The following is a 26,694-nucleotide window of genomic DNA, read 5'->3' as shown; positions in this document are numbered from 1 at the left end:
TGTTTAGTTGTGTGCCAAGTTTCGTATTTCTGGGGCGTTTAGTTGTGGTGTTATAGTCACGATGCATTGTTGTGAGTTTTGTGGGTCCGGATTGTGTTTTGTGGTGTGATTGTGTTGTTACAACTGGGAGGCAAGGCTTTTGCATTGTTTTGCCAAGTTTCGTATTTCTGGGGCGTTTAGTTGTGTTGTTATAGTCATGATGCATCGTTGTGAATTTTGTGGGTCTGGATTGTGATTTTGTGGTGTGATTGTGTTGTTACAACCGGGAGGCAAGGCTTTTGCGTTGTGTTGACATGTTTTGTATTTCTAGGGCATTTAGTTGTGTTGTTATAGTCATGATGTGTTGTCGTGAGTTTTGTGGGTCCGGATTGTGGTTTTGTGGTGTGGTTGTGTTGTTGTAACCGGGAGGCAAGGCTTTTGCATTGTGTTGCCAAGTTTCGTATTTCTGGGATGTTTAGTTTTGTTGTTATAGTCACTGCGCCCGCAACTTTATCCTTTTATATATATAGACTAGCTGTGCCCAGCCACGCGTTGCTGTGGCTTAGTCTGGTGGTGTTGGTCAGTCCACATTAGGTTGTATTTATGCTGTGACCTCCACCCTTCTTTATACTCACATTAGTAGTAGTATTTGAAGTCTGTTACCTTCTTCAATTTTTGTGTTGATTGATAATTGCTTGAGATCCCTGTTGTCTTTGGTTTGTTGTTAATCGTGATGTCTGATTCTGCTGAGTGCGGTTTACATCTTATTGTGGTATGATAGTCTTTTTTTGTTTTGCCTCTGTAGGTGTTTATTATTGTTGTTGTTATAGTGGTCATGAAGGCTGGATAAGTTAGATGCTACTGTATTGTTTTTTGGAAGCCCAGTGTAGCACTGACTGGCCTCTCAGCCTCAGTGCCTGGCTGCTCCTTGCCTGTGATGGTGTAGATTCTTATTGTTGTTGTTGTTGTCTTTGTTATTATTGTAATTGTTTTTTTGGAGGCCAAGTGTGAATGTAGGGATTGGGGAGGTGGATGAGCACTGAATGGCCTTGTAGACTCAGTGCATGGCTGATTCTTGCCTGTGTAGGTGTTTATTATTAGTGGGTGAGTGGATGGATAGATAGAGTGGGTGCTCTCCTTGTTTCCTTTATTCCTATCTGTTCCCTTTCTCTGCTCCAGTCCTGAGCTCGCTGATAAGAACACACTGGTCAGAAAGGAGGGTAAATATAACCGGATCAATGGTCTTTCTCTCCCTTTTGCTCTTGGCCTTCTGGGCAGAGAGGGAGGGCTCTTGTACTTGGCGTTCCTTCGCTTCCATTCCCTCCCTCCTTCGTTCTATCTGTCCCAGCCTTTCCTGCCTGCGGAGCCATGGAACTGGGTCAATGGGTTGGATGGCGGGGAAAGGGAGAAGGAAGAGGCCTCTAATTGAAATGCATGGACTCCATGCCATGGGGTGCTGGAATTTGTAGTTTACTTGCAGTCCAACCCCTTTCTTTCTTTTTGTCATGGAGGAAGACCCCACCCAAACCTCTCAGACAGATGGCCATCCGGTTTAGTTGTGTTGTTATAGTCACAATGCGTTGTTGTGAGTTTTTTGGGTCCAGATTGTGGTTTTGTGGTGTGGTTGTGTTGTTACAACCGGGAGGGAAGGCTTTTGTGTTGTGTTGCCAAGTTTCGTATTTCTGGGGCATTTAGTTGTGTTGTTATAGTCACGATGCGTTGTTGTGAGTTTTCTGGGTCCGGATTGTGGTTTTGTGGTGTGGTTGTATTCTTACAACTAGGAGGCAAGGCTTTTGTGTTGTGTTGTCAAATTTTGTATTTCTGGGGCGTTTAGTTGTGTTGTTATAGTCATGATGCTTTGTTGTGAGTTTTGTTCATCCGGATTGTGGTTTTGTGGTTTGGTTGTGTTGTTACAACCGGGAGGCAAGGCTTTTACATTGTTTTGTCAAATTTTGTATTTCTGGGGCGTTTAGTTGTGTTGCTATAGTGACGATGCGTTGTTGTGAGTTTTGTGGGTCCGGATTGTGGTTTTGTGGTGTGGTTGTGTTGTTACAACCGGGAGGAAAGGCTTTTGTGTTGTGTTGTCAAGTTTCGTATTTCTGGGGCGTTTAGTTGTGTTGTTATAGTCATGATGCTTTGTTGTGAGTTTTGTTCATCCGGATTGTGGTTTTGTGGTGTGGTTGTGTTGTTACAACCAGGAGGCAAGGCTTTTGCATTGTGTTGTCAAGTTTTGTATTTCTGGGGCATTTAGTTGTGTGCCAAGTTTCGTATTTCTGGGGCGTTTAGTTGTGTTGTTATAGTCACGATGCATTGTTGTGAGTTTTATGGGTCCGGATTGTGATTTTGTGGTGTGGTTGTGTTGTTACAACCAGAGGGAAGGCTTTTGCATTGTGTTGCCAAGTTTCGTATTTCTGGGGTGTTTAGTTGTGTTGTTATAGTCACGATGCGTTGTTGTGAGTGTTGTGGGTCCAGTGTGGTTTTGTGTTGTGATTGTGTTGTTACAACCGGGAAGCAAGGCTTTTGCGTTGTGTTGCCAGGTTTTGTATTTCTAGTGTGTAGTTGTGTTGTTACAGTCATGATGTGTTGTTGTGAGTTTTGTGGGTCCGGATTGTGGTTTTGTGGTGTGGTTGTGTTGTTGTAACCGGGAGGCAAGGCTTTTGCATTGTGTTGCCAAGTTTCGTATTTCTGGGATGTTTAGTTTTGTTGTTATAGTCACTGCGCCCGCAACTTTATCCTTTTATATATATAGATTGTTTTCATCCAAACTTGGCCCCATGTAAGCCGCCCTGAATACCCTTTGGGGAGATAGAGGCTGAGTATAAAAATAAAATTGTTGTTGTTATTATTATTATCATCACAACAACATTGTATGACACAGCAAACAAGATAGATATGCTGGATTTCGTATCACAAAATCACAAGTTGAACACTTCCCAAGTGTCTAGGACTGTGTGATGTATTTTTGGATGATGCGCGCAGATCCCAGTAGGGTGGCCTTTTGCAGTTGGCAGATCATAATTTTGTCAATGTCTATTATTTCCAAATGCCGGCTGAGATCTTTTGGCACGGTGCCCATCACCACTGGGACCACCTGTACTGGTTTCTGCCAGAGTCTTTGAAGTTGAATCTTGAGGTCCTGATAGCGGCTGAGTTTTTCCTGTTGTTTTTCGTCAATGCGCCTGTCACCTGGGATGGCAACATCAATGATCCAGACCTTTTTCTTTTCCACAACTGTGATGTCTGGTGTGTTGTATTCCAGAACTTTGTCATTATTATTATTATTATTATTATTATTATTATTATTATTATTATTATTATTACCAATGGATGAGTGTGAAGTCCACTTCACAAAAGTTCTTTCAGATGGGGGGGGGGGGGATCTTTTCCTTTATATCCCACCGCTGTCAGCCATTTAAACTTGGAGCATACACCTGTTCCTAACCAAAGTCTGCAGGGATCGTCTTGGACTCTTTAAAACTTATTCAGTGTTTTGGCAAACAATTTTCATACAAAACGAAACTGTAATTGAGTTTATTTATCATAGAATCATAGAATAGTAGAGTTGGAAGAGATCCCATGGGCCATCCAGTCCAACCCCCTGCCAAGTAGCAGGAAATCGCGTTCAAAGCACCCCCGACAGATGGCCATCCAGCCTCTGTTTAAAAGCCTCCAAAGAAGGAGCCTCCACCACAGCCCGGGGCAGAGAGTTCCACTGCCGAACAGCTCTGACTGTGAGGAAGTTCTTCCTGATGTTCAAGTGGAATCTCCTTTCCTGTAGTTTGAAGCCATTGTTTCGTGTCCTAGTCTGCAGGGCAGCAGAAAACAATCTTGCTCCCTCCTCCCTATGGCTTCCCCTCACATATTTGTACATGGCTATCATGTCTCCTCTCAGCCTTCTCTTCTGCAGACTAAACATGCCCAGCTCTTTAAGCCTCTCCTCATAGATGCTTGTTCTCCAGACCCTTAATTATTTTAGTCACCCTCCTCTGGACACATTCCAGCTTGTCAACATCTCCCTTCAACTGTGGTGCCCAGAATTGGACACAGTATTCCAGGTGTGGCCTGACCAAGGCAGAATCATAGAATCATAGAATAGTAGAGTTGGAAGAGACCTCGTGGGCCATCTAGTCCAACCCCCTGCCAAGAAGCAGGAAAAGAGGGGGAGCATGACTTCCCTGGATCTAGACGCTATACCCCTATTGATGCAGGCCAAAATCCCTTTGGCTTTCTTAGCAGCCACATCACATTGTAGGCTCATATTTAATTTGTTGTCCACGAGGATTCCAAGGTCTTTTTAACACATACTGCTTTCGAGCCAGGCGTCCCCCATTCTGTATCTTTGCATTCCATTTTTTCTGTCGAAGTGAAGTATCTTGCATTTGTCCCTGTTGAACTTCATTTTGTTAGTTTCGGACCATCTCTCTAGTCTGTCAAGATCGTTTTGAATTCTGCTCCTTTCTTCTGGAGAGTTAGCTGTCTCTCCCAATTTGGTGTCATCTGCAAACTTGACCTTCTAACCCTTCGTCTAAGTCGAAGATCTTGCAACAAGATCTTATTGAGATCTTGCAACAAAAGCGTGGTGGTTACATTTGTATATTGCTTTCTTGGTTGAATAACATTGTTTCATTAGAGAAGGAAAGCTGTACTTTCATACAAACACAGAAAGATTTGCTTCTTCACTATGTAGGAGCAAACTCTCAACTATTTTCAACTTACAGTGGAGTCTCACTTATCCAAGCCTCGCTTATCCAAACCTCTGGATAATCCAAGCCATTTTTGTAGTCAATGTTTTCAATATATCGTGATATTTTGGTGCTAAACTCGTAAATACAGTAATTACAACATAACATTACTGCGTATTGAACTACTTTTTCTGTCAAATTTGTTGTATAACATGAAGTTTTGGTGCTTAATTTGTAAAATCATAACCTAATTTGATGTTTAATAGGCTTTTCCTTAATCCCTCCTTATTATCCAAGATATTCGCTTAACCAAGCTTCTGCCGGCCCGTTTAGCTTGGATAAGTGAGACTCTACTGTACTATACTGTCTATTTCTTCAAATACTTTTTATTAACATATTCTCTGAACTATATTCACTGACAACCAAACTATCATGACCTAACAGTTCGCTTCTCCTCGCCCTCTTTAGAGAACTTAAAACAGGATACTCTGTCTTTCCTGAGTTCCTAATTCAATTATAACCAATAGCTATCCCCAGCTATTAACGTTAATTGAAATTCAAGGAATCAGCCGACTCCTTCGCTGTTCCCAACTCTCAACTCCTAACTGAACCTCACTCCCAACTGAACTAGAATGTTCAGGTCTAACTGCCACCAACGGACGTTTTAGCCACGCCCCTCTCTCAGGCTTAACATAAGCTTATTTGCATTAGCCAATCAGGCTGCTTCATGCAAATAATTCCTATCTAGCTCATCCCCCTGGCTCTATTCGAAGGGAGCCACACAAAATGTCTGTCTGCTGTTCCTTCTCTACAAAATGGCTACTCCCAAACCAACCGTTCAAGGTAGGCTACTCAGTAACTTTCTTTTTCAGATGAGTCAAATCCGTTACAGCGAGCTATTCTATTTAAATGGAAATATTTAGGATTTAAGGTAAAAGTAAGGTAAAGGTTTTCCCCTGACATTAAGTCTTGTCATGTCCAACTCTGGGGGGTGGTGTTCATCTCCATTTCTAAGCCGAAGAGCCAGCGTTGTCCATAGACACCTCCAAAGTCATGTAGCCAGCATGACTGCATGGAGTGCCATTACCTTCCCACCAGAGTGGTACCTATTGATCTACTCACATTTGCATATTTTCAAACTGCTAGGTTGGCAGAGCTAAGGTGGGCAGTCAAATGATAACCGGGACCAGCTCACACTTTTAAACCAAGAAGAAGAAGACGATGAACAAATAAAAGCCATAACAAAGTTGAAGATTCTATCCCCTATCGGCACTCCGGGTTCAAAGGAGAGGATATAAGAACAGAACAGATCTAGATCCAAAAGCGAGTAAAACCGAGACCGAAAAGTAGAGAGGCGAAACGGTGGAACGGCGTCTCTCTAGAAGGATACCCTCTAAATCTTCTTAAATACCATCAAAGTTAAATTTAAAAGTAAATTAAAATTGAAGAAAAGAACGGAAACTTCCAGGCAGGTCTAACTGTAATGTAACCGAAGATTGGACTTACTTAATGGCGGACGACCTTGACTGGAGATTGTTTTGACTACTCTGCAGCCTTTAGTAAACAATCTTCTCGGCCTTGGGCGACTCAGCGGAAGGCGCGAAGGAGAGGCAAGTGACAAAAGAGGAAATCCGCCACAGTAAGGGCAAGCGTGTGACCTCAATGTGAGGGCGGAATAAAGCGCTGAGCTGGTGTTGCACTAAAAAGGGCCCGGCCGGAAACTAATAAACTAAAAACTTACCAGGGGCAACCAACGGAGATCAGCGGAAAGCTCTGAATGGGTTTCTCCCTGAAGTAAAGATGCTATAATTAACTAAACCCGTGGCGGAGCGTTCGAAACGGAAAAGCGGAGCACGGCAGGAGCGACGGAGGAGCGGTCTGAGTTCGAGTAGGGAACGACGAGGGACAGGAGCAACGTGGAGACGTACAGACTTCGTGGGATTTCGCAAGACGGAGAAGAGAAGAAACACGTGGACGAAATAAATAAATAAGCTACAAAGAATTGTATTGGGTAAAAAACCCAAAATAGTAACTTTTAGAGTTAAAAATAGATTAATTTGTTAATTTGGTTTATAGATTAGCTTGTTCATTTAATTAATTAATTGGTTGACGATAGATACATCGAAATTAATTGATAGATGCATTGGAGTTAATTGTAAAGGTCAAATGTACTTGAACTAAGGGGGAAAATTGTCCAAGTGTTAACCTTTTTGGGGGATAAAAAGAGAGGTTCTATAAGATTTACATGATTTATATGAACTGTAAGGGGCCAGACGGTTGGTGAGACCACAGTTTGGGAAGCTACAAAAGGAGAAATATTATTTGAATTTAGAAATATTGTGAGTCTAGACAAGGTGAAGATCCCCTTGAACTTAAAAGATGGCAGGTGCAAGAGCGAAGTTTGAAAATAGCAAAAGTGCTTTGAGAAGACCTTCACAAACTGAGGATATTAATCTTAAAGATATTTTTAGAGAAATTCAGAAATTGGCGGAGAAACAAGACGAATATCAGAAGGAATCTCAGACAAAATTAGATAAACAAAGTATACAACAAAAAGAAATATGTCAGGAATTGCTAGATATGAAAAAAGAAATTAAAGAGGAGATTGGCTTTCTGAAAAAAGAGATGGCAAGAACAAATAAGGAGATCAATCTATTGAAAATAGAGAACTCTAAAATAATAAAACAACAGAACATGATTCAAAAAAAGATGGATGATATAGAGCAAAAAAATGCAAAAATTGAAAAGACAGAAAGACTACAAGAAAAACTTGAGCAAAAAGAAAGAGATTTTCAATTGCGATTTTGCAATATCCAAGAAGAGGCGAAGGAGGACATTAGGCAAACAATTAAAAATTTAATTGCGAAACTCTTAAATCGCCCAGAAGAAATTATTGATAACGAGATTGATACAGTATATCGAATTCAGACCAACTTCTCGAGGAAGAACAGGGTAGCGAGAGATGTTATCATACACTTTGTTAAAAAAAGGATTAGAGACGAAATACTAATGCAAAATAGTCGCAACCCAATTTACTATAAGGATAAAAAAGTAATAGTGCTGAAAGAATTCCCCCAAACAATTCTAAATAGAAGAAGGAAATATTTTTTCCTAACAGATGAACTTAAAAGATTAAAAATACGATTTAGGTGGGAAAGAAATGAAGGTATAATGGTAACATACAAGGAAGAGAAACATTGGTTAACATCGGAAGAGAAGGCAAGGGAATTCCATAAAAAACTCATGAAAGGAGAACACGAAACTTTAGCAGAAGACACTACACCACCGTCAGTAAAGAGGAAGAAACCTAAAAGAGCCCGACACACCTCACCACCAGGAGGAAAAGGGGATATAAGTTTATATCCCAAAACAACAAGACTGATAGATGAAAAGGAAGAAACAGAAGAAGAAGAAGATGAGATAGAGATAGAAGAAGAAGAAGAAGAAAAAGAAGAAATACCACCAGGTGCAGGCAAAGAATCGGAAGAAGACCAAGAGCTAATGAAATTTGATGAACCCCCCGAAAATAAACATGAATAAAGGAACTCAGATGGAATGTTTAAAAATCTACTCTAACAATGTCAACGGACTAAATTCCCCATGCAAAAGAAAGGCGTTAATGTCCCAATTAATAAAAGAAAAATATGACGTTGTGGCTCTACAAGAAACTCATATTTTAGCTAAACATGCATTACATTTAATAAATAAAAGAATTGGCAAAGAATTCATTGCGTCTGATATAGTAAAAAAGAGGGGTGTGGTAATATATATTAAAGAAAACATCCCAGCAACAGTACAATTTAAAGACATGGAAGGAAGATATATAGCAGTTTTGATCGACATGGATCGACAAAAAACTCTTATCTGTAACATTTATGCTCCAAATGGTCCCAAAAAGCATTTTGTGAATGAGTTAAAGAAAAATATTATGAAAGTAAACTTTGACCATCTAATAATACTGGGAGACTTCAATGGAGTATTAGACGTTAGACTTGATACAAGTAACTCGACTAAAAACAGAAACTATGTAAAATCCAGATTAATACCACAAAACTTTGTAAAATTAAAAGAAGAATTCGACCTACAAGATGCTTGGCGCATCCACAACCCAGGAGCACAGGACTACACCTTTTTCTCTGCAAGGCACAAGTCCTGGGCGAGAATCGATATGGTTTGGGTCTCTAATTCATTTTGCACCAAAATAAAAGAAATTAAAATACACCCTAGAGATAAATCAGACCACTGCCCCATAACTACTACGATTAATAGAAAAACATTAACTTATAGATGGAGACTAGACGAAAATTTAGTGAAATTAGAGGAAGACATAAAAGTTAATAAACAGCTGATAAAAGAATTTTTCACAATAAACAATACACCGGAAATTAAAGTCCAGACTCTATGGGATGCGTTTAAGGCAGTCACAAGAGGTTATTTTATTCAACAAAAGGCAGAGAAGAATAAGAGGAAAAATAAAGAATTAAATAAAATTAAGAAAGAAATAGAATCCCTAGAATCTAATCTGAAGGCAAACCCATCAAATAATGAAATAATAAAAGAATTATCACTTTGGAAGAAAAAGAAAACTCAAAAGGAATTAGAAGAAACCGCTAAACAGCTGAAATTTATTAAGCAATACAATTTCGAAAACGCAAATAAACCGGGCCAATGGTTGGCGAGAAGGATAAGAAAGAAAAAACAAAGACAACAGATAACAAATATAACAGAGAATGGTCAAATATATACAACAGACGAGGAAATACTAGAGATATTCAAACAATACTATACGAATTTATACAGAAAAGAAGAGGTTAATTTAAATGAAATATCTCAATACTTAGGAGAATTCAAGCTTCAGAAAATCTCGGAGCAACAAAGAGAACTTTTAAATAAAGAAATAACAATAAAGGAGATTAGAAAAGCAATAATGACAATGAAACCAAACAAAGCCCCGGGTCCAGACGGGTTCCAAGCCGATTTTTATAAAGTCTTCCAAGAAGAAACATTGCCACACTTACAAAAAACTATGAATGCAGTTTTGAGGAATTCGGAAATGCCCGAATCATGGTTACAGGCAGAAATTGTTGCCATCCCAAAGGAAAATAGTGATTTGACGAATATAAGAAACTATAGACCAATATCTCTCTTGAATGCAGACTATAAAATTTTTACGACGATCCTAGCTAATAGATTCAAGGAGTTTTTAAAAGAGTGGATAAGCCCTGACCAAAAAGGTTTCTTACCAGGTAGAAACATGAGTGAAAATGTAAGATGTATTGTCGACATTATTGAATATTATGAACTGCATCATGAAAAAGAAATTGCTTTGTTAGCCATTGACGCGGAAAAAGCATTCGATAACTTAAATTGGTCCTTTTTTAAATTATTATTTAAAGAGTTAGACATAGGTTTCTACTTCTTGAATGCTATAGAAGCGATATACAGTAGACAAACGGCCAAAGTAACGATTAATAATCAACAATCACGGGAATTTAAGATCGAAAAAGGAACGAGACAAGGTTGTCCACTCTCACCACTTATATTTATTTTTGCTTTGGAACTATTAATTAACAGTATTTGCAAAGATAAAGAATTGAAAGGTACCAAAATAAGAAACCAGGAGTATAAAATCCGGGCGTTTGCAGATGATGTAATATGCATTATTGAAGAACCCAGACAACAAATTAACAAATGGATGGCGACAATAGAACGCTTTGGTAACCTAGCTGGATTCAAACTAAACAAACAGAAAACAAAAATGTTGACAAAGAATATTACTAAGAAAAACCAGACTACCTTACAAGAACTATCAGGCTTAAAGATAACACCCAAACTAAAATACCTAGGTATTTGGCTAACAGCGAAAAATACTCAATTACTGAAAAATAATTACCAAGACAAGTGGAAGGAAATACAGAAAGATTTAAGACAATGGCAATCATTAAACATATCCTTGCTAGGCCGTATAGCGACAATTAAGATGAACATTCTCCCAAAAATGCTACACTTATTTCAAAATTTACCAATTCTTCGAAATCAAAAACAATTTAAAATCTGGAATAAGGAGGTATCTAAATTTATTTGGAAGAATAAAAAGCCAAGAGTAAATTATAAGGTAATGGCAGACTTTAAAAGCAAAGGGGGATTTGGACTGCCAAATTTACATCTTTATTATGAGGCATGCGCCCTAAAATGGGTCAAAGAATGGATCACCCTGGCGGATGAAAACATCTTAACCCTTGAAGGGTTCGACCTGCGTAGAGGGTGGCATGCATACCTGTGGTATGGAAAACGGGCGGTAGAGAAAAACTTTGGCAACCACTTTATTAGGGCCTCCTTAATTAAAACTTGGGAGAAATACAAGAATTTTTTATACCAAAAAACCCCATTATGGACTTCGTCGCTGGAAGCGAATCAGAGAAATATACTAGGATGGAAGAATTGGCCCAGATATAAAGACCTTTTGAAGAAAAAGGAGGGAAAATACGAACTAAAATCTCAGGAAGAATTGAAAGATAGGTTCAAAAGTATCTCCTGGTTTCAGTATGCGCAAATTAAAGAACAATTTATAAAAGATAAAACAGTAGGTTTCAGTGGAGAGGAGAGTATATGGGATAAAATCTTATCAGCAAACAGGAAGGAAATCTCTAGGATTTACAATATGTTGCTAGGTTGGTCTACTGAAACTGAATCAGTGAAAAATTGCATGATTAGATGGGCAAAAAATGTTGGCCGTCCAATAAGAATGGAAGAATGGGAACAAATTTGGAATAAGAAGTTAAAATATACTTATGCATGGGACTTAAAAGAAAATTGGTTAAAGATATTTCACAGATGGTACATGACCCCTAAAAAGTTAAATTCAATGTATAAAAATTATCAGAATAAGTGTTGGAAATGTAAAATGCTGGAAGGGACATTTTTTCATGTATGGTGGACATGTGAAAGGTTACAAAAATTTTGGAAAATGATCCACGTAGAGTCGCAAAAAATTTTGAAGGTGAAATTCCCAATGAAACCTGAGTACTATTTATTGGGATTATCAGATGCATCGCTGAAATTAGATACTAATGACGATAAACTATTTACGTATATATGCGCTGCAGCAAGAATAACAATTGCAAAAAGATGGAAAACAGATGAGATTCCGCAACTGGAAAATTGGTTGGAAAAGGTAGATGAAATCAAGGACATGGACAAATTAACCTTTTATTTGAAAACAAGTAGAGGAAAACTGATTAAAAACACAAATTGGGAAAAATTTGATACATACATCAACGAAAACTCAAAACAGTAAATTGAGCCGGGACATAGTAACAATTATATATTAATGAATTTGTTTTCCGAAAAAGGGATAGAATGGAAGTCATCATTGTACCCCTACCCCTTTCGTGTTGATCCTTAGGTGTTTGTTCCCCTTCACTCCCCCCCCCTTCCCCTTATTTCCCTTCTTAGTTACCCCTCACTGTCATTTGTTTTTAAAACTATGTCTATGTATTGCACTTACCCTTCAATAAAAATTAAAAAAAAAAAAAATGATAACCGGGACCACAGGCAAGCATGGTCTAGGACAACCAAATGAAGCAGGCTGTAGGCTGATAGAATTTTGCCAGGAAAACTCTCTGTGCATAACAAGCACTCTCTTCCAACAACTTAAAAGATGGCTTTATACATGGACTTCACCAGATGGCCAACACCGAAATCAGATTGACTACATCCTTTGCAGCCAAAGGGGGAGGACATCCATCCAGTCGGTGGAAACAAGACCTGGAGCTGACTGTAGTTCAGATCACAAACTTCTTATTGCAAAATTTAGAATCAGACAGAAGAGAATGGGGAAAATACACAAACCAATTAGATATGATCTCACAAATATTCCTACTGAATATGCAGTGGAGGTGAAGAACAGATTTCAGGGATTAGATTTAATAAATAGAGTCCCAGAAGAACTATAGACAGAAGTCCACAACATTGTTCAGGAGGCAGCAACAAAGTACGTCCCAAAGAAAAAGAAAACCAAGAAGGCAAGATGGTTGTCTGTCATGGAACCCAGTTACAGGGCTTTGGTAATTCAGCCCTGCAACTGGGAGTCATAACATAAACAAGCACCTGGCAGAAGAAGATAGAATACGCCTGGGAACTGGGAACCGAAAGTGTAAACAATTATAATTGGTTTAGTGTGTGAAAATGTGTGAAAATGGTAGTAATGTGATATTGGAGGTGGGGCTTGATGATGATATTTACGTGTGGTGTTACGTAGCATCAAAAGTTATAAAAATAGTTGTATGTAAACATTAAGTCATTCTTGACTTTTCCAAAGTCATGTATTCTTCAATAAAGATTGTGTTTGAGAGCAGCTATCTTTGATCTGCGTTCAGACTGATCCTTTGGAGTGAGCAGGACAATTAAGTCAAGAATCCAGTTCTCACCCTCCTGCAATTTTGCAGTGAAGTGAAAATGAGCAGGGAAGGAGATCAAAGCCATGACGGAGCAAAGGGGCCTCCGCTGGGAGCTCAGCCGCTGGCGGGAGAGACATTGCAAGCCATAGCTTCCTCTACGGGGTACCCCAAGCCGGACGGCGTGACTCAGAGGATTCCCAGAGGGGGAAGAGGCGCTCTGGCGGCGGCAGAAACCAGTTGGGGATCTGGAGGAAGCATGCCGGAGACCGTGGCCCTGCGGCTATCCATCCTGGAAACTCATTTATCCAGGCTGTCGGATACCGTGGGGAGAATAGTGCCAATATTGGAAGAGAATCTCCAAAAAGAGCACATCCGATATGGCACCGAGAGAGAGCCAAGCAAAGGAGATGATTGGAGCCAGAGGGGACAGCGAGCTTCAACGCAGAGTCCCGCGGTGGCAAGGGACGAGGAATATTGGCAAGAGCTTGAGTTCCGGGACAGAATGGCGCGCGAAGTGGAGCGCCAGCAAACTCTGGGAAGTCTGAGGCCGCCAACCCCAACAGAACTCCCAACCCTCCGAATGGGAATCGGAGTAGAAAGACCACTGGGGCCAGGGATCGGGTCCAGTGGATTAGCAGATGAATGCGGAGAGCAGCAGGAGATCCAGGAAGAGGAGGAGGATGTGCCATACGACGAGGAAAGGCGAGATGCGGGGGCTACAACGAGGCCAATATGCGGATGGGGTGAAGGGCCGACAGCGGCGGCAGGATTTCGGGAGCCGCGCGGAATGACCACCGGAGTGGGGCGCGGCGTATTCCAAGGGGCCATCCAAGGAAACCCGATGCAACCCTTCCCCATGCCTCCCAGACAACACCAACGGGCCGCTGAATGGATGCCAAGAAGGGAAGATCTCAAGCTAGAATACGGAGGGGAATCAGATGAACTGAACTTTTTTCTAATTAGCATCAGAGGATACATGGAAGACAACGCACACACATTTCCCTCCGAAGCAAGCAGGGTTCGAGCCATCGGCAACACACTAAAGCGAGGAGCGGCCAGCTGGTATGTGCAATTACATGCCAGACGCGACCCATGCCTGAGGTCGGTGCCCCGCTTCCTCGCCGCACTGGAAAACCGGTTCAGAGACCGGCTAGAGCAATTGAGGGCTCGAGACCAGCTGAAAGGAATAAAACAGAGGGACAAAACGGTGCCCGAGTACGCAGAGGAATTCCTCCACCTCGCGGAAAGGGTCCCGGAGTGGTCTGAAGTGACCAAAGTGGAATTATTTAAAGAGGGACTACGCCCCGAGATTTTCAGCTGGGCAGCGCACAGAGACGACCCCGAAACGCTACAGGGATGGATCCAACTAGCGGGGCGCGTTGAATCCACCCTGGCCCAAGTAAAGCGCTTCAGGAGCAGCGGCGGCCAGCAAAGACCGGTGGCGAGAGGTCGAGGAGAGACGAGGAAGCAGGAAAGACCCGGAGGGAGGCCGGGGATTCCCTCCAGAGGAGATGACAACAAACCTAAACTGGGATGCTTTGTGTGTGGGAAGACGGGCCATCGAGCGGCAGAATGCTGGGCCCGGAAGGGGGAGCCGCCAAAACCCTCAAAGCCCAAACCTGCAACCAGGAGGCGTGCGGAGGAGGAGGTGCGAGCCCCAGAACCCTCAGAAAAATTGGTGAGTCGGGACAAACGCATGATAGTAGTGCCAATTTGCCTCTCGGGGCTGGAGAATCGGGCCACCTGCAAGGCATTTGTGGATTGTGGTTGTTCCAGGAATATTATAACTCCGGAATTAGCAGGAGCGTTGAAATGCCAGCAGATGGCGCTTGACTCCCCAATTGCGTTTTCTCAGCTAGACGGCTCAGTTGCAACTGGGGAAGTATCTACCAAGGAAATACGGGAGGTCCCATGTAAGATAGGCAAATGGGAAGGAAGAATATCCTTTGTGATAGCCCCTATTGCCACATACCATGTAATATTAGGGATACCATGGCTTGAGCAAGCAAATCCTGAAGTAGATTGGAGAGGAAAGAGTCTAGCATTTAAAGAACAGCAGACACAATGGGAGATAAGCAAGATTGCAGAAGAGGAGGACGAGGGAGATGAAGAAGGTGAAATAGACCCACAGCTGTTGCCACCTGAATACAGAGACTTTGTGGATGTGTTCAATCAGAAAGAGGCAAGTAAATTACCCCCCAAAAGGAATGTAGAAGTAGAAATTGAAATAACCCCAGGAGCAAACTTACCAAAGCCAAAAGTGTATCCCATGTCTGTGCAGGAAAAGGAGGAATTGAGGAAATACATTGATAAAAACCTGGCGCGAGGCTTCATTAAGCCATCCAATTCCCCTCTCGGGGCCCCAGTGTTGTTCAGGAGAAAGAAAGACAACTCCCTAAGATTGTGCATTGATTATCGAAATTTAAATGCAATTACTAAGGACAATAAATACCCTATGCCCTTAGTAAAGGATTTAATCACCGTATTGAAGAAAGGGAGCATATTTACTAAACTTGATTTAATTGAAGCATATCATAAATTACGGATCAAACCGGAGGATACTTGGAAAACTGCATTTTCCTGCGCATTCGGCCATTTTGAATATAAAATTTTGCCTTTCGGTTTAAAAAATGGAGGCGGCTGCTTTATGCAGCTTATAAATGAAATACTACACCCGTTATTGTACAGAGGGGTGTTCATATTCCTTGATGATATCTTGATTGTATCTGAAGATAAGGAAAAGCACGTAAAATTGGTCCGGGAAGTGTTGCAGAAACTAAGAGAAGCAAGGCTGTACGCAAAACTGTCCAAATGTGAATTTAATAAAACTCAAATTGACTTTCTGGGGTATCGGATATCTCCAGAAGGGTTAGCTATGGATCCAGCTAAAGTATCAGATGTAAAAGAATGGGGAGTGCCACAAACAAGGAGGCAATTGCAATCGTTTCTGGGTTTTGCAAATTTTTACAGATCCTTCATAAAAGGCTTCGCACAAATAACTGCACCCCTTACTGAACTGTTAAAAACAAAAGGGAAAGGAGAGACAGCAAAAGTAAAAGCTCCGGGCGCCAAACTAAGTTGGACGCCAGAATGCCAAAGGGCATTTGAAACCCTAAAAGAATGCTTCACAGAGGGACCCATTCTAAAACACCCCGATATCAGGAGCCCGTTCATAATCCATTGCGATGCATCAGACTGTGCGTATGGGGCAGTACTATTGCAAAAGGATCAAAATGGGAACTTAAAACCCTGTGGATATTTGTCCCGGAAGTTCAGCGAAGCTGAAAAATGTTGGCCGATATGGGAAAAAGAGGCACTAGCCATACTAAAAGCCTTAGAATGCTGGCGGCACTTTCTCGAAGGAAGCGGAATCCCATTTGAAATTTGGTCTGACCATAAGAACCTCCAGTATCTAAAGTCTCCTCGAAAATTGTCCCCCAAACAGATTAGATGGGCACAATACTTCAGCAGGTTCGATTTCCAATTAAAGTTTTTTCAAGGGAAGCAGAATGTCTTGGCAGATGCCCTTTCACGCATGCCTCAACACGAAGGAATAACCGCAGCAAAAGAGGGAACAATATTCTCTGATAAACAATGGGGCTTAGCTGTCAGGACCAGAGCACAAACCCAAAAAGAGAACACTGCTATGGTTGAACTCGGCGGGGAAGATAATTGGGGAAACGAACTGAAACAGTCTTATGAAGGAGACCAGTGGATCACATCCAATGCAGAACAGGGGGAGCAAAAGGGAGGATTTTGGTTTGTGAACAAGAAACTGTATATCCCAGCAACATTAAGGATCAAGATTTTGCATCGTTTTCACAACAACCAGAGCGCTGGTCATACAGGAATTACAAAAACAACAAAAGCAATAGCAAAACATTGCTGGTGGCCAGGGATGAGGAAGGACATAAAGAACCATGTGGTTCAATGTGATGATTGTGCCAGAAATAAATCGAGAGGAGGGAAACCAATGGGATTATTACAAACAGTAGCAGAGCCTACCAGACCTTGGGAATGTGTAGCTATGGACTTTGTGGGGGAACTACCAGTTAGCAAAGGACATCGTTATATTTGGACGGTATTAGACCTGTTTTCTAAACAGGCCCACTTTATAGCACTGCCGAAACTACCATCAGCCGAGAAACTAGCTGAATTGTACATAAACCACATTTACAAACTGCATGGATGTCCCAGTAGAGTAGTCAGTGACAGAGGAGTACAATTCACAGCGAAATTTTGGGAAAAATTCTTGGAAATGCTAGGAGCAGAAAGGAGTTTAAGTTCTGCTTTTCACCCCATGACAAATGGGGCGGTAGAACGTACTCAGCAGACACTTGGGCAGTTCCTTCGAATGTATTCTAACATGAGACAAAATGACTGGTCTCGGTGGTTGGCTTTTGCAGAACTAGCTTTTAATTCGACTATACATTCAGCAACAAACAAAACCCCCTTTGAAGTAGTTTACGGGTATGAAATACAGCCTCTGCCCCAGCTGCCAAGATGGGCAGAGAATGAGGGAACAGAAGGGGGGAAATGGAAAACACAAATGATGGAATGCTGGAGTCAAGTGACTGCATCCTTAAAGGAAGCACATAAAAAGTATAAAGTGTTCGCAGATAGGAAGAGGGTGGAAGGTGATAAATTGGAGAAAGGAGATTTAGTGTGGTTAAGTACCCAAAACATCAAACTGGGGCTACCTTCGAAGAAATTGGGCCCTAAATATATTGGACCATTTAGAATACAGGGTGTTATCAATGAAGTGACTTTCCAGTTGGCATTGCCAAAAAGTTTAGGGAAAATACACCCTGTTTTCCATCGTAGCTTACTGAAAAAATATATGGGTACTTTGGACAAAATGGACACATAGAATTATTGTTTTATTTCAGATTTGTGACGAAGAAAGAACCGAAGAGGAGGGCGAAGAAAAGGAGGGCACCATGTCATGGAACCCAGTTACAGGGCTTTGGTAATTCAGCCCTGCAACTGGGAGTCATAACATAAACAAGCACCTGGCAGAAGAAGATAGAATACGCCTGGGAACTGGGAACCGAAAGTGTAAACAATTATAATTGGTTTAGTGTGTGAAAATGTGTGAAAATGGTAGTAATGTGATATTGGAGGTGGGGCTTGATGATGATATTTACGTGTGGTGTTACGTAGCATCAAAAGTTATAAAAATAGTTGTATGTAAACATTAAGTCATTCTTGACTTTTCCAAAGTCATGTATTCTTCAATAAAGATTGTGTTTGAGAGCAGCTATCTTTGATCTGCGTTCAGACTGATCCTTTGGAGTGAGCAGGACAGTTGTCTGCTGAGACACTGGAAGTAGCCCAAGAAAGAAGGTGAAAGGAAACAGTGATAGGGGGAGATATGCCCAATTAAATGCACAATTCCAGAGGCTAGCCAGAAGAGACAAAGAAATATTTTTAAACAAGCAATGCATGGAAGTGGAAGAAGACAATAGAATAGGAAGGACAAGAGACCTCTTCCAAAAAATCAGAAACATTGGAGGCAAATTTCAGGCAAAAATGGGCATGATTAAAAACAAAGATGGCAGGGACCTAACAGAAGCTGAAGAGATCAAGAAAAGGTGGCGAGAATATACAGAAGATCTTTTTTTTCTGTGTCAGGAGCAACTTGAGTCACTTCTGGAGAAAGGATAATGGGAAGGATAATAATATAGAGGATAGCTTTGACGGTGTGGTGGTGAATTAGAACCAGACATCCTGAGGAGTGAGGTTGAATGGGCCTTAAGAAGCATTGCTAATAACAAGGCAGCAGGAGATGACGGGATCCCAGCTGAGATGTTTAAAATCTTGGAAGGTGATGCTGTCAAGGTGATGCATGCCATATGCCAGCAAATATGGAAAACACAAGATTGGCCATCAGATTGAAAAAAATCAATTTATATCCCCATACCAAAAAAGAGAAACGCTAAAGAATGCTCAAACTTCCGTACAGTGGCACTTATTTTCCATGCCAGTAAGGTAATGCTTGTGATGCCTAGGGCACCTTTGGCCCCTGACCCTGTGGCCATTTCTGACCAGGACGAAGAAGATTTTGGTTTTCTCCCACGCCAGCAAGATTCAACTCCTTTCCAGATGCCTCATGTTGACATCTCCAAGCCAGAGCCAATTGAGAATGTTCTTGAAACAGTGCCGGCTCTCCCAGATTCCACGGAAAGTTTAGTGTTTGATCGTAGAGCATTTGTACAAACAGAAAGATCACGAAGACAAAGCCTGCGGAGAAACGCCAGATTAGCGGAGCGTGGTGACTATGGCTAAGCCCTGTTCTCTTGGGAAGAATTGGGGAGTTAGACACCTGGTGCAGTGACTGTGACAAGCTCAGTTCTCTTGGGAAGTTTTAGGAAGTCAGGCACCTGGTTTGGGTGCTTTTATTGAACTTCAATAAAAGTATTGCGCTGAGAACTTTCCTTCGTGGTGACAACTTTACTTCAGACTGAGAAGCATCATCGTCTCTAGCTCTTGAAATCCAAGCAGCCTGAAGGTGCGCTTACTCTTGAGTAGACCGGACACCGGTCTAGCTCCTTGCCAATTTTGCACTGCATTTCAGCTCCTGTACATCTAGTTCCTGCCTTACCCTGAAATCCTGCTTTTGGACATTTATTCCGGAGAACTCTTCTTGCTACTTGCTCTTTTCCCCACTCAATACTCAAGCCGAGTTTGAGTGTGTTTCGGTTTCTGGACTTTGGACTCTAATACTGGACATAAGACTTTCACTTATTGGACTAATTTTGATCTTTCCTGAAAGGTCAGTTGCTTATTCAACTTTGCTGCTCATTTCCTTTTGAACTTTATTTGCTTTAATAAAGATATTATATTGTTATTGGTCTTTGTGTTGGTTTTCGGTGCTCTCGCTGCCTAGGGGTGTAACAATGCTCAAGATCCTGCAAGGCAGACTCTGCTTGCATCCTCAACCAGCCGGTCTCCCCTTTCTGCAGCTGTGCAGCGTCGCCAAAATGCCGCGTTGCCAGCCACGCCCCCATTGTTGGAAACAAGTGGTTGAGGACACAAGTGGCAGAATTTAGTGGGGAAGGAGTTGCAAAGATCATTCATCGCTATGGTGCCTAGATTTGAATGGCGACTACGTGAGATGTGGTATTTGGGTGTAACTTTCAACTGCATATGGTAAATGTTTTCTTCTATACTTTGTTCATTTTTAATTCCAAAACGTAATCTACTTTGTGGATAACCCTCGTATATAAATCCTACTTGCCTTGTTTCCAACAGACCTCACAACCTTTGAGGATGCCTGCTAGAGATGTTGGTGAAACGTCAGGAAAGAATGCTTCTGGAACATGGCCATAAAGCCCGGGAAACTCACAGCAACCCAGTGATTCTGGCTATGAGAGCATTTGATAACACATTTTTCACCTCTTTTGCCAAAGAGTGCTGGTGCCTCACTACAATGCCCAGGAATCATAGAATCATAGAATCATAGAATAGTAGAGTTGGAAGAGACCACATGGGCCATCTAGTCCAACCCCCTGCTAAGAAGCAGGAAATCGCATTCAAAGCACCCCCGACAGATGGCCATCCAGCCTCTGCTTAAAAGCCTCCAAGGAAGGAGCCTCCACCACAGCACCGGGGAGAGAGTTCCACTGTCGAACAGCTCTCACAGTGAGGAAGTTCTTCCTGATGTTCAGGTGGAATCTCCTTTCCTGTAGTTTGAAGCCATTGTTCCGTGTCCTAGTCTGCAGGGCAGCAGAAAACAAGCTTGCTCCCTCTTCCCTATGACTTCCCTTCACGTATTTGTACATGGCTATCATGTCTCCTCTCAGCCTTCTCTTCTGCAGGCTAAACATGCCCAGCTCTTTAAGCCGCTCCTCATAGGGCTTGTTCTCCAGACCCTTAATCATTTTAGTCGCCCTCCTCTGGACGCTTTCCAGCTTGTCAACATCTCCCTTCAACTGTGGTGCCCAAAATTGGACACAGTATTCCAGGTGTGGTCTGACCAAGGCAGAATAGAGGGGGAGCATAACTTCCCTGGATCTAGACGCTATTCCCCTATTGATGCAGGCCAGAATCCCATTGGCTTTTTTAGCAGCCACATCACATTGTTGGCTCATGTTTAACTTGTTGTCCACGAGGACTCCAAGGTCTTTTTCGCACACACTGCTGTCAAGCCAGGCGTCTCCATTCTGTATCTTTGATTTCCATTTTTTCTGCCGAAGTGAAGTATCTTGCATTTGTCCCTGTTGAACTTCATTTTGTTAGTTTTGGCCCATCTCTCTAGTCTGTCAAGATCGTTTTGAATTCTGCTCCTGTCTTCTGGAGTGTTAGCTATCCCTCCCAGTTTTGTGTCGTCTGCAAACTTGATGATCGTGCCTTCTAACCCTTCGTCTAAGTCGTTAATAAAGATGTTGAACAGAACCGGGCCCAGGACGGAGCCCTGTGGCACTCCACTTGTCACTTCTTTCCATGATGAAGACGACATAGCACTGAGCCATGACAGTTCAAGTGATGTCAAGCTGCATTCATTCTGCAGTGAAGATGTGCCCAAGAATGGAAGCAGGCATGTAGCCGGGGGGGGGGGGGGCTTGAGGGGCTTCAGCCCCCCCCCCCCCGAAATTATCAGGGTGGTCTGCGAAAAGGCCTTACATTTATTATTTAAACTGATACGTTTATTCCTATCATGATCTGATCACCATGCTCAATATATCCCATATGCATGGGGGTACTGGGATAACGATACAAAAGGTTTGCTAGGGTAGACGCGCTCTCATCCAGACTCAGCCCCCGCCCCCAAACCAAAATCCCATCCCCTCCTGAATCAAAATCCTGGCTACGGGCCTGGATGGAAGCTTCCCTACCTTAAACTCTTGGGCAGCCTCTTCAGCAGGAACTACATCATGGTCTTTGTGCTCCTTGGCCAGGTTACAAACCATGCAGATGGGGCTCTGGTCCTCCTTGCAGAAGAGCTTGAGGGGCTCCTTGTGCTTCTGGCAGAGCCCTTCCTTCCCATGGAGACTCAGTTTTTTAGTTAATTTCATGAAGTTGGCTAAGAGCCAGTTGGGGATAAGCTGCTGTGGCTGTGCTTTTGCCCTGCACTGGGGGCAGGAGGCCTCTTGCTCCAAGGGACCCCAGCTTTGGGCCAGGCAGGCACGGCAATAATTGTGCCCACACTCCACAATGGTCACTGGATCCTTGAAATAGTCCAGGCAGATGGAGCAAGTGGCTTCCTGGCAGAAATCCTCCACTGGATTCCCAGAAGCAGCCATAGCTCTCACTTCGCCCTTGAGCAGTGAAGTTGGTTTCACTTTCTCTCCTTTCTTTGCAGCAGCTGGGCGATACTTCCCTTTCCTGGAAGTCACAGGAATCTCTGCTGAGCTCAGGTCAAGCCTGTCATGTGGGGAAACCAGATCATTCAGGCAGTTTGAAATGCTTCAGACATGAAGTGTTTTGGATTTTGGTTTTTTGTATATTTGCATATACAAAACCCATGAGATATCTTGGAGAGGGGAACCAACTTTAAGCACACCTTTCACACCCACTTGAAATACATAACCTGAAGGTCATTTTATGCAGGCTGAACATGCCTAATACAAAATACTCAGGACCAGAAGTGTTTTGCATTTTTTTAGGGGGATGGGATTTTGGAAGAGCTGGATTTGCACATAAATACATCATGATGGGACCCCAATCTGGACATGAAATGTACTGATGTTATATATACCTTATGCAGATAGCCTGAAGATACAGGCAGTCACCAAGTTACGAACAAGATAGGTTCCATAGGTTTGTTTTTAAGTTGAATTTGTATGTAAGCCAGAACAGGCACATTTTCTAAGAGTAAGTCCAGCCATTATATACAGGGTGTCCATAAGGTTTATTTACCATTTATATATATTAATGGAAAAGAGACTTTATGGACACCCTGTATATATTTATATCAGCACTGGATAGCATAGGGAAGGGTTAACACCCCCGTGGTGTTTGTTTTGCTATCTCTGCCCCTCTTCAGAAGATTTCACCTCACTTTCTGTTCCTGTGATGATTAGATCTTTTTAATTGGCTTGTTGTTGAAACAAAGATTGGTGATAAAGCTTCAGTGTGTTGTAGATTGAAGGGAGAGATAGCACCAAGAGAGATCCTTTTGAGAGACCAAAAAGTCCGGTTTATTATTTCAGCTGAGTCTCTGGAAGTGGAATCGGTTCCAAAAAGCAAACCAGAGCCCCGATCAAGGCGTGGACTGGCCTTTTTATACATTTTCAGACAAAGAACATGCTTTTACATACATCTCGTCATTAGTACGTCACTTCACATGCTTACATACATGGGCATAAATATGCACAATCAGCATTTTCCTATCTAAGCACTCTTAAAACTTGTAGCAAGTCACAGACACAAAGAGAAATCCATCAAGAGGCCTACTTCTGCCTTGTCAAAAGGGAGGGGGAGAAGTCACTCTCCCTCCATTCGCATACCTGGCACCATCTCGTACTGGAATGTAGAAGGCCCCCCTTCTCCCCCCTGTCCTGTCAGCTTGTGCATCCCAAAAATCTAACACACAGAGAGTTTGATTTTTCTACATTTCACTGCTTCTAATGTGCATACAATACATGTCTAAAAATCCATTTTTTTCTGTTCCTCATCAAGTGGAGGCATCTTTTCCCCATAATAACTTTTTCAGGAGTGAATTTCCCTTCCGAGAGATAGATTTCTCTCACTTCCTGTTGTCACACTCCCGTTCTTAACTAGGAGTCATATGTAAAACAGATGTTTGTAACTTGGGGACTGCCAGTATATGGATTAAGCTTCCCTTATTTGAAATGTTTTGGCCCAGGCATGTTTCAGGTTTTTTTTTGGAAGAGGTAAAGTTCACGAGCACGTTTCCAAGGTTGGAAACTATGCTAAAATTTTTAAGGTTGGTTTTGAGCCCATCTTTAAATCTCTTTTCTTGTCCACCAACATTCCGTTTTCCATTCTTGAGTTGGGAGTATAGCAACTGCTTTGGGAGACAGTGATCAGGCATTCAGACAATGTGGCCAGTCCAGCGGAGTTGATGGCGTAGGAGCATCGCTTCAATGCTGGTGGTCTTTACTTCTTCCAACATGCTGACATTTGTTCGCCTGTCTTCCCAAGAGATTTGCAGGATTTTTCAGAGGCAACACTGATGGAATCATTCCAGGAGTTGAGTGTGACATCTGTAGACAGTCCATGTTTTGCGGGCGTATAGCAGGGGTGGGAAGATAACAGCTTTATAAACAAGGGATCCCTACATAGCGATACTCGCATCAACCCCCCCATCAAACACAAGTTGAATCTCTGTGCCCTATCTGCCTTGTAATGGACCAGGATTACCTCTCAAGGCAGATCAGGACATAGAGATTCAGCTTGTGTTTGGTGGGGTTATATTCCCCCTGATAACATTGCTTTGCAGTTTGGATGTACTCTTGGACTTAACTTTTAAAGCATGTGTGCTTACTGCTCCTAATAGTTAAGACCGCAGATCTGACCATGGAGACACATGCCATAGATAGAATAATAGAATCACATAATTGGAAGGGATTCCAAGGGCCATCCAGGTCTCTGTGGAGGGAGTTCCAAGGTCCATGAATAGTCCATGAAAAAGCTATTTCTCTTGTTCCCACTAAATAAATTTGAAAAGGTGGTGGAATAGATAGAAAGACACCCCAAGGCACTACTACTACTACTACTACTACTACTACTACTAACAACAACAATAATAGTATTAATAATTTATTACCTGCCTCTCCTTGTGGCATGAGAAAGGATACAACAACATGGGTAGGCCTGCTGGAAGAGATGGGTTTTAAATTGTGTCTTAAATTCTGACAGCTGATCTGTCAAATGTCAAATGTCTTCCGGCATGTCATTCCACTGTCTTGCAGCAGATGATGAAAGGGTCCTCTGAGTAATGGTCACCAGAAAGGTTCTGACAGGATGGAGTCAATGCCCTCCAGAGGACCTAAGTGTTCAGGGCAGATTGTATGGGAGAAGGTGCTACTGTAGGTAGCCTGGACCCAAACCATGTAGATATCTTATGGGCTCGTAAAAGGAGAGACAGTACTCCAAATAACTCCAATAACCAAGAGAAGTAGAACTGAGGGCCTTGCCACAAAGGAGAAAACGATGTGTCTCCATAGATATGAGTTTGACAGCTGTGGCCACATTCCCTCAGTGGCTTCATACATAATTCAACAGCATACCATGTAGGTTTTCTTTCTCTCTTTAATTTTTAACACAAGCAATCTAATTTACAATCAGAATGGTATACATTCAAAAAATAAAGAGACATTGGGAAAAAAGAAAAGTAACTAGCACACAACAGGGTTCTTACCCCTCCATCCCGGCAGGGCTGCATACTCTCACCCTCCCTATTCAACTTGTACGCAGAACACATCATGTGATGAATCCAAGCCCGGAGTTAAAATTGCTGGAAGAAAAATTAACCTTAGGCATGCAGATGATACCACTCTGATGCTGAAAGTGAGGAGGAGTTGAGGAGCCTTATCACCAAGGTGAAAGAAGAAAGTGCAAAAGCCGGGCTGCAGTTAAACACCAAGAAAACCAAGATCATGGCAACCAGACTGATTGATGACTGGCAAATAGAGGGAGAAAACGTGGAGGCAGTGACAGACTTTATATTTCTAGGCGCGAAGATCACTACAGCCGCAGACTGCAGCCAGGAAAACAGAAGATGTTGTCTTCTTGGGAGGAGAGCTATGGCCAACCTCGATAAAATAGTGAAAAGGAGACATCACACTGGCAACAAAGGTCTGCATAGTTAAAACAATGGTATTCCCCATAGTAACCTATGGATGCAAGAGCTAGACCATAAGAAAGGCTGAGCGAAGGAAAATAGATGCTTTTGAACTTTTATGCTGGAGGAAAATCCTGAGAGTGCCTTGGACCACAAGAAGATCCAACCAGTCCATCCTCCAGGAAATAATGCCCAACCGCTCACTGGAGAGGATACTAGAGGCAAAGATGAAGTATGTTGGCCACATCATGAGAAGACAGGAAAGTTTGGAAAAGATCATGATGCTGGGGAAAATGGAAGGAATGGATGGACGGTATCCTTGAAGTGATTGGCATGAACTTGAAGGAACTGGGGGTGGCGACAGCCAACAGGAGGCTCTGGCGTGGACTGGTCCATGAGGTCACGAAGAGTCAGAAACGAATGTGTGAATGAAGAAGGGTTCCACACAGAGGAGGTCCAACCGCCAGGAGAGGGAAGCATTTGCCTGTGGTGCCTTCCTCCCGGGGGTGCAGTCGAGCTCCCAGGAGGACGGCGCCACCCCCTGCCTCCTTCTCCTTCGGGCCTGGGCCTTCCCACCCTGGCCCATTCGCCCTGGCCCGCCTCCCGCTCAGCTTGGGAGGCGGGGCCAGGGAGTGCGGCGCGGAAGGCCCAGCCAAGCTGGCTGGGCCAGGGCACGCATCACAGGAGGCAGGGCCAGGAAGCGGGAGGTGGGGCCAAGTCTGGCCCCACCTCACGCACCGTGCGGCCTGGCCCAGCCAGCCTGGATGGGCCTACCCGCCACGGCCTGGCTCAGCCAGACCATGGCGGCGGGAAGGTCCATCCAGGACACGGCGGGAAGACCCAGCCAGGCTGCCTGGGCCTTCCCGCCGAGGTCTACGCATAT

At 42.7% G+C, this 26,694-nt stretch overlaps 1 protein-coding gene across 2 annotated transcripts in view; it reads right to left on the bottom strand.

The window, feature by feature from the left end:
• The window catches only part of LOC134297064 (zinc finger protein RFP-like), a 34,552-nt gene extending 12,191 nt beyond the window's left edge, over positions 1–22,361 (bottom strand). The window contains exon 1 of one of the 2 annotated variants that reach the window (XM_062973664.1): positions 21,898–22,361. In XM_062973664.1, coding sequence (XP_062829734.1) covers positions 21,898–22,305 — 408 coding nt within the window. In that variant the 5' untranslated portion in view covers positions 22,306–22,361. The remainder of the gene's footprint in view (positions 1–21,897) is intronic. The other variant, XM_062973663.1, reaches the window with a different exon arrangement.
• Positions 22,362–26,694: the final 4,333 nt, after the last annotated feature.

Source organism: Anolis carolinensis, chromosome 2, assembly GCF_035594765.1.
Source record: "Anolis carolinensis isolate JA03-04 chromosome 2, rAnoCar3.1.pri, whole genome shotgun sequence".
In the NCBI taxonomy this organism is placed as follows: Eukaryota; Metazoa; Chordata; class Lepidosauria; order Squamata; family Dactyloidae; genus Anolis; species Anolis carolinensis.
Note: the sequence above shows the minus strand (reverse complement) of the source record. Positions and strands in the feature narration are given on the sequence as shown.